The sequence below is a fragment of the Malaclemys terrapin genome, chromosome 4, assembly GCF_027887155.1.
Source record: "Malaclemys terrapin pileata isolate rMalTer1 chromosome 4, rMalTer1.hap1, whole genome shotgun sequence".
Classification (NCBI taxonomy): domain Eukaryota; kingdom Metazoa; phylum Chordata; order Testudines; family Emydidae; genus Malaclemys; species Malaclemys terrapin.
In genome coordinates, this window is record NC_071508.1 from 57,943,733 (window position 1) to 57,956,352 (window position 12,620).

At 41.4% G+C, this 12,620-nt stretch overlaps 1 protein-coding gene across 3 annotated transcripts in view; it reads left to right on the plus strand.

The window, feature by feature from the left end:
• The window catches only part of USP47 (ubiquitin specific peptidase 47), a 116,350-nt gene that overhangs the window by 27,858 nt on the left and 75,872 nt on the right, over nt 1–12,620 (plus strand). For all 3 annotated transcript variants that reach the window (XM_054025902.1, XM_054025903.1, XM_054025904.1), the window contains 4 exons: nt 5,508–5,711; nt 6,760–6,873; nt 8,867–9,005; nt 10,816–10,912. In XM_054025902.1, the coding sequence (XP_053881877.1) occupies nt 5,508–5,711; nt 6,760–6,873; nt 8,867–9,005; nt 10,816–10,912 (554 nt within the window). The remainder of the gene's footprint in view (nt 1–5,507; nt 5,712–6,759; nt 6,874–8,866; nt 9,006–10,815; nt 10,913–12,620) is intronic.

Consider the following 12,620-nt stretch of genomic DNA (forward strand, 5'->3'; position numbering starts at 1 on the left):
GTCTCTCCCTGATGCACAGCCACCGTTCTTTATTTTAATTCCCTGTGCCTGTACGCCATGTCGTCACTCGGCCCCCCTCCCTCCTTCCCCTAGGCCGTCAGATACTACTTTTGCGCCACAGCTCAGAGAGCCGAGAAGCGGTTCGCGCCTTTTCTTTGAATTCAGGGTTGAGATCCCAATGCCCGGATGATGCAAAACAGTGTCGCGGGCGGTTCTGGGTACATGTCGTCAGGCCCCTCCCCCCTCGTCACAGCAACGGCAGACAATAGATACGCGCCTTTTTACCTGGGTTACCTGTGCAGACAACATACCACGGCAAGCATGGAGCCCGCTCAGCTCAGCTGAGCTCACCGTCACCATATGTCCTCTGGGTGCCGGCAGACGTGGGACTGCATTGCTACACAGCAGCAGCTGCTAACTGCCTTTTGGCGGTAGACGGTGTAGCATGAGTGATAGCCGTGGGGCTGGCAGCCGTAGGGCTGCATTGCACCAGCCCCTTGCAGGCGATGGTATATTATGACTGGTACCCGTCGTCGTCATACTGGTATGGCTGTCAATCATGGCCACCTGGGCAGACATGCTACTGTTTTGATGATGACGGTTACCAGTCGTAATATACTATTTTCTGCCAATTGCCCAATATTGTCTGCTAAGCACCCAGAAGAGGCCGAGGGCGATGCTGGGTGCTGGCGGACGTGGGGCTGGCAGACGTGGGGCTGCATTGCTACGCAGCAGCCCCTTGCCTTTTGGCAGATGATGGTATATTATGATTGGTACCCATCGTCGTCATACTGGTATGGCTGTCACTCATGCTGCACCGTCGGCTGCCACCTTAAGATGTAAAAAATAGATTTGTTCTGTGTTCATTTGCTTCCCCTTCCTCCGTGAAACCAACTGCCTGCTAAGCCCAGGGTTTCCAGTTTAATCTTTGGGGGGGCCATTCTGTGTGACAGTTGTTTGTGTTTCTCCCTGTTCCTGTACGCCATGTCATCACTCGGCCCTCCCTCCCTCCCTCCTTCCCGCCCTCCTTCTCCTGGTCCATCAGATACTACTTTCGTGCCTTTTTTCTGACCAGGCGCCATAGCTAGCACTGGGATCATGGAGCCCGCTCAGATCACCGCGGCAATTATGAGCACTATGAACACCACGCGCATTGTCCTGGAGTATATGCAGAGCCAGAACATGCCAAGGCGAAACCCGGACCAGGCGAGGAGGCGATTGCAGCGCGGCGACGAGAGTGATGAGGAAATTGACATGGACATAGACCTCTCACAAGGCACAGGCCCTAGCAATGTGGAAATCATGGTGTCACTGGGGCAGGTTGATGCCGTGGAACGCCGATTCTGGGCCCGGGAAACAAGCACAGACTGGTGGGATCGCATCGTGCTGCAGGTATGGGACGATTCCCAGTGGCTGCGAAACTTTCGCATGTGTAAGGCCACTTTCATGGAACTTTGTGACTTGCTTTCCCCTGCCCTGAAACGCCAGGATACCAAGATGAGAGCAGCCCTCACAGTTGAGAAGCGAGTGGCGATAGCCCTGTGGAAGCTTGCAACGCCAGACAGCTACCGGTCAGTCGGGAATCAATTTGGAGTGGGCAAATCTACGGTGGGGGCTGCTGTGATCCAATTTGCCAGGGCAATGAAAGACCTGGTGATAGCAAGGGTAGTGACTCTGGGCAACGTGCAGTCAATAGTGGATGGTTTTGCTGAAATGGGATTCCCAAACTGTGGCGGGGCCATAGACGGAACCCATATCCCTATCTTGTCACCGGAGCACCAAGCCACCGACTACGTAAACCGCAAGGGGTACTTTTCAATGCTGCTGCAAGCCCTGGTGGATCACAAGGGACGTTTCACCAACATCAACGTGGGATGGCCGGGAAAGGTACATGATGCTCGCGTCTTCAGGAACTCTGCTCTGTTTCGAAAGCTGGAGGAAGGGACTTTCTTCCCGGACCAGAAAGTGACCATTGGGGATGTTGAAATGCCTATCGTGATCCTTGGGGACCCAGCCTACCCCTTAATGCCATGGCTCATGAAGCCGTACACAGGCAGCCTGGACAGGAGTCAGGACCTGTTTAACTATAGGCTAAGCAAGTGCCGAATGGTGGTGGAATGTGCATTTGGACGTTTAAAAGCGCGCTGGCGCAGCTTACTGACTCGCTCAGACCTCAGCGAAAAGAATATCCCCATTGTTATTGCTGCTTGCTGTGCGCTCCACAATATCTGTGAGAGTAAGGGGGAGACCTTTATGGCGGGGTGGGAGGTTGAGGCAACTCGCCTGGCCGCTGATTACGCGCAGCCAAACACCAGGGCGGTTAGAGGAGCACAGCAGGGCGCGGTGCGCATCAGAGAAGCTTTGAAAACGAGTTTTGTGACTGGCCAGGCTACTGTGTGAAACTTCTGTTTGTTTCTCCTTGATGAACCCTCCAACCCCCCCCTCCCCAACCCCCCCGACCCGGTTCACTCTACTTCCCTGTAAACCAACCACCCCACCCCACCCTCCCCTCCCCTCCCGCTTGCAGAGGCAATAAAGTCATTGTTTTTTCACATTCATGCATTCTTTATTAGTTCCTTACAGAGGTAGGGGGATAATTGCCAAGGTAGCCTGGGATGGGTGGGGGAGGAGGGATGGAAAAGGACACACTGCATTTTAAAACTTTAACTCTTATTGAAGGCCAGCCTTCTGATGCTTGGGCGATCATCTGGGGTGGAGTGACTGGGTGGACGGAGGCCCCCCCACCGTGTTCTTGGGCATCTTGGTGAGGAGGCTATGGAACTTGGGGAGGAGGGTTGTTGGTTACACAGGGGCTGTAGCGGCGGTCTCTGCTCCTGCTGCCTTTCCTGCAACTCAACCATACGCTCGAGCATATCAGTTTGATGCTCCAGCAGACGGAGTATTGCCTCTTGCCGTCTGTCTGCAAGCTGACGCCACCTATCGTCTTCAGCCCGCCACTTGCTCTGTTCTTCCCGCGATTCAGCCCGCCACCTCTCCTCTCGTTCATATTGGGCTTTTCTCATCTCCGACATTGACTGCCTCCACGCATTCTGCTGTGCTCTATCAGCCTGGGCGGACATCTGCAGCTCCGTGAACATCTCGTCCCTCGTCTTACGTTTTCTCTTTCTAATGTTCACGAGCCTCTGCGAAGGAGAAACATTTGCAGCTGGCGGAGGAGAAGGGAGAGGTGGTTAAAAAAGACACATTTTAGGGAACAATGGGTACACTCTTTCATTACAAGGTCGCATATTTCGGCTTGCAGGCAGCCATCGTAGGCCACAGTGTTTTGGCTTTTTTAACCTTCTTAACATGTGGGAAAGGTTGCAAACAGCAGCGCATTTCCCATATCAAGGATGAATTGGGTTGTCCATTTAAAATGGGGTTTCAATGTAAAAGGAGGGGGCTGCGGTTTCCCGGTTAACATGCGGCACAAACACAAGTAAACCACCCCCCCAGACACACACACACACGATTCTCTGGGATGATCACTTCACCCCTCCCCCCACCGCGTGGTTAACAGCGGGGAACATTTCTGGTCAGAAGAGCAGGAACGGGCGCCTCTGAATGTCCCCCTTAATAAAATCACCCCATTTCAACCAGGAGAGCTTTCTGGAGATGTCCCTGGAGGATTTCCGCTCCATCCCCATACACGTTAACAGACTTGCTTGCTTTTTTTTGTAATGTTTACAAATAGTTACAAAGTTACACTCACCAGAGGTCTCCTGTGTGCCCTGAGGGTCTTGGGTGAGTTCGGGGGTTACTGGTTCCAGGTCCAGGGTCACAAACATATCCTGGCTGTTGGGGAAACTGGTTTCTCCGCTTCCTTGCTGCTGTGAGCTACCTACAGTACCTCCATCGTCATCTTCCTCGTTCCCCGAACCGTCTTCCCTGTGTGTTTCTCCAGTGAGAGAGTCATAGCACACGGTTGGGGTAGTGGTGGCTGCACCGCCTAGGATCGCATGCAGCTCCGCGTAGTAGCGGCAAGTTTGCGGCTCTGCCCCGGACCTTCCGTTTGCTTCTCTGGTTTTGTGGTAGGCTTGCCGTAGCTCCTTAATTTTCACGCGGCACTGCTGTGTGTCCCTGTTATGGCCTCGGTCCTTCATGGCCTTGGAGATCTTTTCTAATACTTTTCCATTTCTTTTACTGCTACGGAGTTCAGCTATCACTGCTTCATCTCCCCATATGGCGAGCAGATCTCGTACCTCCCGTTCGGTCCATGCTGGAGCTCTTTTGCGATCCTGGGAGGACTCCATCACGGTTACCTGTGCTGATGAGCTCTGCGTGGTCACCTGTGCTCTCCACGCTGGGCAAACAGGAAATGAAATTCAAACCTTCGCGGGTCTTTTCCTGTCTACCTGGTCAGTGCATCTGAGTTGAGAGCGCTGTCCAGAGCGGTCACAATGAAGCACTGTGGGATAGCTCCCGGAGGCCAATAACATCGAATTCCGTCCACACTACCCCAATTCCGACCCGCAAAGGCCGGTTTTATCGCTAATCCCCTCGTCGGAGGTGGTGTAAAGAAACCGGTTTAAAGGGCCCTTTAAGTCGAAAGAAAGGGCCTCGTTGTGTGGACGTGTCCAGGCTTAATTCGGTTTGACGCTGCTAAAGTCGACCTAAACCCGTAGTGTAGACCAGGCCTAAGAAAGAAAGCAGAATTGTGAAGCCAGTTATGTGGATCATTTACTACTAAACCATTAAGTGTGTGTGTGTGTATATTTTATTTAAAAATGAAAGAGCAAGACAGTTGCAGATACAAGTTTGTCTATGATGGGAGTCCCAATTTTTCTCTTATTTCATTTTAATAATAAAAAAAATGTCAGAATGTGTTTTGTAAATTGCAGAACTTAATTATGCAGGGACAAATAGACCTGAACTATAACCTTGCTAACTTTCATTTTACTAAATACATCTGGTAAACATTGGCTGAAAAATGTATGTAAATTAGTAGAACTGTTGAGTTCTCATATTCCTTTGTTATTTTTACAAAACATACTATGTAAAATTACTATGCTGTGATGTTAGCAAGGCTAAACCTAAACTACACTGATTAAATGAGCAAAGTACACTTGATCCAGTATCCTTGCTTTTATTGTTTGCTTTCTAATTGTAAAGTTCAGTAATTTTTCTTCTTAAACGTACCTAATTTCTGGTACTTTAGAACTCTGATTTTTGTTTGTGTTTCTGATGACTGATGTCAAAAATATGTTAAAACATACATGCATAACTGAGAAAAGACTAGTTAGGATATCTTTAGGAGTTTCTAGCACATAAAAGCTCTACCATAATTTAGCTAGCATGAGAATTGAAATTACAGAAGAACCTTAGCTAGCACGTGCCATGGCATTTAACATTGATTTTATACTTTCCATGCTTCTAAAATAAAAATTTAAATCTGAAATTTGCAAAATGTATTTGTTGTAATTGGTGTTACTTTACAGATATAGGAATTGTTTTTTTTAAAAATGCTCCTTTTAACCTAATGAATAAGTTGCCTGCTCTGATTTCAGATAGAAAGTGCTGCTGATGAACCCAGAGTGCTGTGTATAATACAAGATACTACCAATTCTAAGACTGTGAATGAACGTATCACTTTAAACCTGCCAGCTTCCACTCCATTGAGAAGGCTGTTTGAGGATGTGGCCTCCAAAGTGGGCTATGTTAATGGAACTTTTGATTTAGTTTGGGGAAATGGAATCAATGTCGCGGATATGGTAATGGCAAACATTTATTTATTTATTTTAAGGAAAAAAGTTAGGTGATAAAATGAACCTTTGTAAAAGTTTTTGTAGAACAGTACTTGCATAATGTTTTCAGTATTGTTCAATGTTTTCAAATCTTCCCCTTGCATCTAGTTCCCATAGTGACCTAAGACCTGGGAAAATTTATAATCAAACACAACCAAGCAAGTTAATGATGTTACTAGACTTAAATCTGAATTTCTTTTTGTTTTTGTTGTTTTAGTTTAGACTATTTTGTACTGTCAGGTGTATTCTAGAAGGAACAGTTACTGAACAACTAATTGACAAGTTTTTAATATGATCATTCATATAAAGCCCACACTGGCACTCATTCTCCATATGTGTGTTTTTTTTTCTTTTTAATAAAAGAAACATCAACAACTAAATCAAGGGGTAGCTCGGGGAAGAGATAGCTCAGTGGTTTGAGCATTGGTCTGCTAAACCCAGGGTTGTGAGTTTAATCCTTGAGGGGGCCATTTAGGGATCTGGGGCAAAAATCTGTCAGTGATGGTACTTGGTCCTGCTGTGAAGGCAGGGGACTGGACTTAATGACCCTTCAAGGTCCCTTCCAGTTTATTTAAAAAAAAAAAAAAAAAAACAGGGTTCTGAGTTCAATCCTTGAAGGTGCCATTTAGGGATCGGGGGCAAAAATCTATCTGGGGATTGGTCCTGCTTTGAGCAGGGGGTTGGACTAGATGACCTCCTGAGGTCCCTTCCAACCCTGATATTCTAGGATTCTGTGACTAGTGGTTCAACTCCTGAATAAACTGACCAAATTGCAAATAAATCTTAATCAAAATATTTAATAAATGATTTATTCACTGGTTTCTCTTGGGGGTAGTTCTTTCTGAACTCCTAGGTTTATACTAAAAGCTGCTTATTTCGTAGATGGCAAGGCTATTTTCTTTTTCACTGTAGTATGATAAGTTATTTGAAGCAATATATTTAGAAGAAAACTTACTGAACTGGTTCAGAAAATCTTTGATTACATATAAATGTGTCTGATGTTTTATTTTTACAGACTCCTTTGGATCAAACCAGCGATAAATCTATTCTTGAGGCTGGTTTTGAGGTAGGGAAGAAAAATTTTCTACATTTGACAGATAAAGATGGTGAACAGCCTCATTTAATGTCGGTAAGCCAAAATTGATATATTCACCACATTTATATTCCTTTCAAGCTTTATCAGAGAGAAAATGTGTCTATGCCTTATTCTTGTGACAAGCTTACATTATTGTTCTTTTTCTAGCCCTATTTGTCATACGGACTCTCAAAAAAACTGTCAGTGCAACTCAATTACATGTATTACCTGTTTGTGTCCCTGAAGTAAAAATACCAGTGATAAAAAATAGTATGTTATTTTCTGTTACTGCTTGATAATACTTGCCAAATTATGTTCAATATTATATAATCAGCTAAACTTTGATTATATAAAGACAGGTTTTAACAGTATGGACTTAATAGTATCCCAGCCGAGTGTAAGATAATTCTGCATACTACATAGGATCTTTAGCAGCAAAGGTGTAGCTACAGCTTCAGTTTTCTAGGCTTGCATTTTTATTTATTTTGTAAAAAACAGATTAAACACAATAAAGGTTGTTACAATCAATTGTGGACTGCCACAAAAATGTTTGAAAGTTCCTGCTGAGTGAATTTTAGAATCCAGGGAAGTGAAAATAGCAATGGTTTATGTGAGCCAGGCATTGGGTAGGCTAGCTACATAAAAGATTTAGTATGCTGCTCTGTCAGCGTTTCCTTATCCTGACCTGCTGAGGCTTTCTTGAGCAGATTGTCTTTTGTGCCAAATTGGTTTTACAGTATGAAAATATGTTCAGGATAAGACCCTCAACTCCCTTTTTTGTGACCAAAGTCAGAATTTGAATCCAGACTGGACAGTTTTTGTTTTGGAGGAAAATGGGATGGTGGAGTGTCCAACAAATTGCTGCTGGCTCTTAAAAATTGTTTTTGTGTTTTAAGTATATATGTGCCCAAAACATTGGATTGGTGCATTTAAAAAACAGGAATAAAAATTGTATGAAGACTTATTAAACTAAAGGGTTACCAACAGCTACATATAATAACTTCCAGTGATTTGAGTTTCTTAACAGATAAACCACAGAAATGAAATGTGACTTAAATCATCGCCATACAGGCAGTTAAGAGCTCTTACTGGAATTGTCATCCTTATTCCACCTTGAGCCTAGGTTATGACGGGGATCTCTGAATAGGGAGAACTGGTAGCAAACACCTATATTTAAGTTGCCCGACGCTGTCTATTATAGAAGATTCTTGCAGACTTCTTTTTTCAGAAGCTCTGATGTCTGTTTCCAACTAGTTTTTGAAATTCAGCAAGGGGAAAGACCTCTGGCTAGGGACTTGTTTCACATAAAATTTTGTTTTGTTTTTGTTGAGACAAACTGTTAAAAATAACTATTTCCCTACTGTCATTTGTGTTTATCAGGAAAATTTCTGGTAGTACGTTAGAATTAAAAAACTTTACTCTGGGGGCTCCACACATGGAATAGGAGCCAGTCTCAAAGCTCCCATGGTAGAATTGTTTGCTGTGGTACTACAGGTTCAGGATTCAAACCTTACTGATGATGTATAATAGGGGGATTGTTACGGTTGTGCATAATAGAACTTGTTTTAGTTCTTTCCTAAAAAAAACCAAAATAACAAAATCCACATATCTAACCCTGGCAATTGCATACAAAAATGTAGTAACACTTTTTGTTTGCAAAACTACTTTAGTTGGCAAAATCAAACACTTGAATGTTAGGAAATGCCTGATTTACGATTGCCTGTGCAACCTTAATTTTTTCCCTCTCGTATGCGTATGGCATTACAATAATCTTTAACTGCAGAGTCATATACTGTTGTTTCCACAGGACACTTACCTCAGTAAGTGCACAGGATAGACTCACAAGGGGGCAGAAATAAGGTTACAAGGGCAACTGTAAATCCGGCATTTCATAAACTTTGAGTGTTTGACTTTACAACCTAATCTTTTAATATGGGTTCTTTTGTGTGAGGTATATATTGGTTGAGTTTTAACTTCTTCTTTTGTAAAAGTTAGTTAGGTTAAGTAAATTAATTTTTACATAAAAATCAATGTATTCATATTTTAGGAGGAATCGGGTACAACAGACGATGGTAATCAAGAGAGGTTTATAGGCCCTCTACCAAGAGAAGGCTCTGTTGGTTGTACCAATGATTATGTCTGTCAAAACTACTCATACTCTTCTATCCTGAGTAAATCAGAGACAGGTATGGTATTTTGTAACACCTTGTTTTAACCTGTTTAATAAAGCAACACTAAGTGTTAATTATTTTAAAATAATATTAAAATTCTTCTTAAGTAAGCAGGATCTTAATTTATTTTGAAGAGGAAAGAGCCATTTATTTTAAATCCATTAAAATGTTAGAATATTCTTTTATCTACTGTTGATAGTTCTTACCAGATCTGTCTTTGGGAAAGGGAGAAAAGTATCCCCTTCTTGGTCTATAATATGATTGCAATGTGTGTGAAGAAATGTTCTTTCAAAAGCAGGGTTTTTTTGGTGGGTGGTTGGGGAGGGAATTGCTTGGTGCCAGTGTGCTTTTAAAGTTTTAATCCACAACTGCTTTTGAATTTCTTGTTATTCCCAACACTCCACCTTCCTTAGACCCCAATTTATAATTTGGTTTTGACAGTACTGTTTGTGGGATTACAGTACATCTGTTCCCTCTTTTTCATGCAGTTGTGTGTTCAGCTGGTAGTGTAAATCATGCCGTAAATGCAAATGGTAATCATATGTTGTCCTTTTATAGGCTATATTTGAAACTTTTCTTGACTTATGACTTCACTGAGATTAGTGGTATGATATGGCTGCAGTAAACAGATCTTCTTTTCTCATTAGTAGTTGGAATTTAGGACTATTATTGACCTCTGTTGAATACCGCAACGCTGATAGGATGTAAACATTCACATTATGGCAGTCCTGCTGGTCCAGGTTTTTTTGTTTTTTGTTTTTTGGTTTTTTTTTTATGTGGGGGCAAGAAATTTGTGCTACCTGATGTCAAATGTTTTTATCCAAATACAGTTGTGGGAGATAAATAATCTACAGTAAGAACAAATACAATATAATGCATATATCCCAATTTTGAACTCTTTTCACAAAAACTCCTGTTCATTGCAAAGGGTGGCTGCCTTTTGTATTATGAAAAGGGAACTGTACCCAAGTATTCCTTTTCACTTAAAGCTGCAGAATACAGAATTAAATGTCATAAAAGCAAATGTCCAAATTCATTTCTATGTTACAGTATGCAGCAATATATTGAATTTTTACTTTGTCCCATATATGCTACATGGTTTGGAGAGAACTGGCCTTAATGCCACTTCAGATAGTTTCACTCCCCATCTCCCTTTAAACTAATCAAACTTGTTACTGAATTTAGTAGTAGTTTGTAGCTATTTTTATGGGGGGGGGGGGCAGGAGGGGGCGAGTAACTTTTTAACATCTTAAAGAGAGACAATAAAGGTTATTGATTTGTTATTAATCAGCACAAAGTGCTTTACAGATGATGGCTTAGGGAGTGATTACAAAAGTTAAAGTTGCTATTTTGCTTTTAATTACACCAAACTCTGGATTTTTTTTCAGTCTCAAGTGTAAATTACCTTCTTGATGTAAATCATTTAAAAAAAAAAATAGGTTATAGCTTCACTTGTGCCCATGTTAGTAGTACCTAGTAAACTTTGAACATTTAGTTTAATATTAATGAATTATCTTTTACAATATCATTAAAATGTACTCATGTGGTTCAAGGAAATTTTGAGAAGTTGAATGTCAAATGACTTTTTAAACTGTACATCTTTAATGCTGTCCCAGTTTGAGCAATAATTAGCACATCAATTCATGCAATGTCTTCACTTTTTTATACTGAAAAATGTGTTATTTTAATGACATACCTGCATGTGGTGGTGGTAATATTGCTTCTATAATCATTCTTTCTTGTGAGTTACATATTAGTTTTCTTCTGTCAGGTGTGGAAACTACTTTGTGTTTCCAACTCAAACTCTTATTTATATATTTTTTAGGCTATGTGGGATTAGTAAATCAAGCAATGACTTGCTATTTGAACAGCCTATTGCAAACACTTTTCATGACTCCTGAATTTAGAAATGCATTATACAAGTAAGTATTTGTTTTATATAAACAAGATTGTATCATTAATATTGACATCTTAGAAAACTAATGTAATAGACTTCTATCCTGCCACAGATATGCAGGCATGGCATGTGAATTTCTTTCATGTTACCTCTCCTGTTTGGAAATGCAAATGCATCTAAACTGCAGTGGCAGTTTTGGGTGTGCAGGGAGTGCAGTTGTTTCCAAGGTGGGTAGACATAAGGAACAGGGGTTGTAAGGAAAACAAGGAAGGAACTTGCCTCAAGAACAAATTTCTTCTCTCCTTTTCTTTTTTATATTCTAGATCAGGTTCAGTTACCTGGCTACCTAGAGTTTTAACCATGAACGGAACCTACAGCTGTTCTTTGTTCACACTTGTAATCTCCCCAGGCACGTAAAGCCAACAACACATTTTGTTAAGTTACATCTACAATCACCTTATTTCCAAATAAAACCCCTTGCTCTTTTAAGTAGTGACTTTTGTGCCCAGGAGGAAGCTTTCTTGGCAACTGGCCCATAACTGTGGAATGTGGCTCAAGAAGAAATCAGAGTGACCAAGAACCTCTACATCTTCAAGTCAAAATAAAATAGAGAATCTTCAGCTTCCCTCCAATAACTTGAGCAAAATCACGTTTAAGAATACCCCAATCAAACCCAAGAAGCCCTAAAGTCACTTTAACATTCTGAGGAAATGAGAGCAACACAGGGATCTTCTTGTGTCACTTTAATTAATTTGTAAAGTGTTTGGATACCATGATGATGGCTGCAATATAAGATCCTATATAGATAATGCTTAAACATTTTTGCCATTCAATGACACTTAAGATGTTTCTTTGTGGTGGGTAATTTTGATGTAAGCATCCATCTGTGACACAGTAAAACGTGTTTTATGATCATTCTTTTTCCCATTAAACTGAATGAATGGTTTCTTTGTATGGGATTGTTTGATCTCCCCTGGCATATTATGTACCACAAGGTGAGCCGTGGGCTAGGATGGTTCTCTGCTGTGGTTAATGGACATCCATGGTACAATACAATTTCCCCAAATGTAGATGGAAAAACCTGTTAGACAAGACCTACTATTGTTATCTAAAGGTCTAGTACACCTATATCCAAATCAGGCATGCCGAAGTCTAATGTCTAGTTTTTCCTGTAGGGTAGATGAGTCCTAAGCATAAAAGTACATAGAATTGCGATGATAAAGTTGTCATTCATCTGCTCTTTGCAAAATGGTTTTTTTCGCTTTCTTCTAATCCTGTATATGTATCTTCATTTATATTGAAATCTATTTAAAACATTTAAATTACCAATATTTGATAACATCCAAATATTTAATAGGGAATGTTAAGATCTTTTTAAAAGAATTTATAAACGTACAATCATTACATTCATAATGCAGGCTTTTTAAAAAATGGCCTGAGTACCATAAATGTTAAATCCACACTTCATTTGGCTTGACAATTTCAAAAACTGAAACACTTGTATGTTGTTTAAAAAGAATAAATATGTAAAAGATGGACTAGTGCATGGCCCTTGAGCATTTCAGATCAAAAGTAACTGTTTTGCAGACATATTTAGTTTAGTAATAAAAAGCAATCATGATAGTCCTGTCACAGAGGACAGATTATTAAGCAAATGTGCAAAAGTTGTTGTAAAGCAGAGATATGCACATTATAGTTTGAGTATATGCTATCTTAGTTTAAACTTGCAAAGC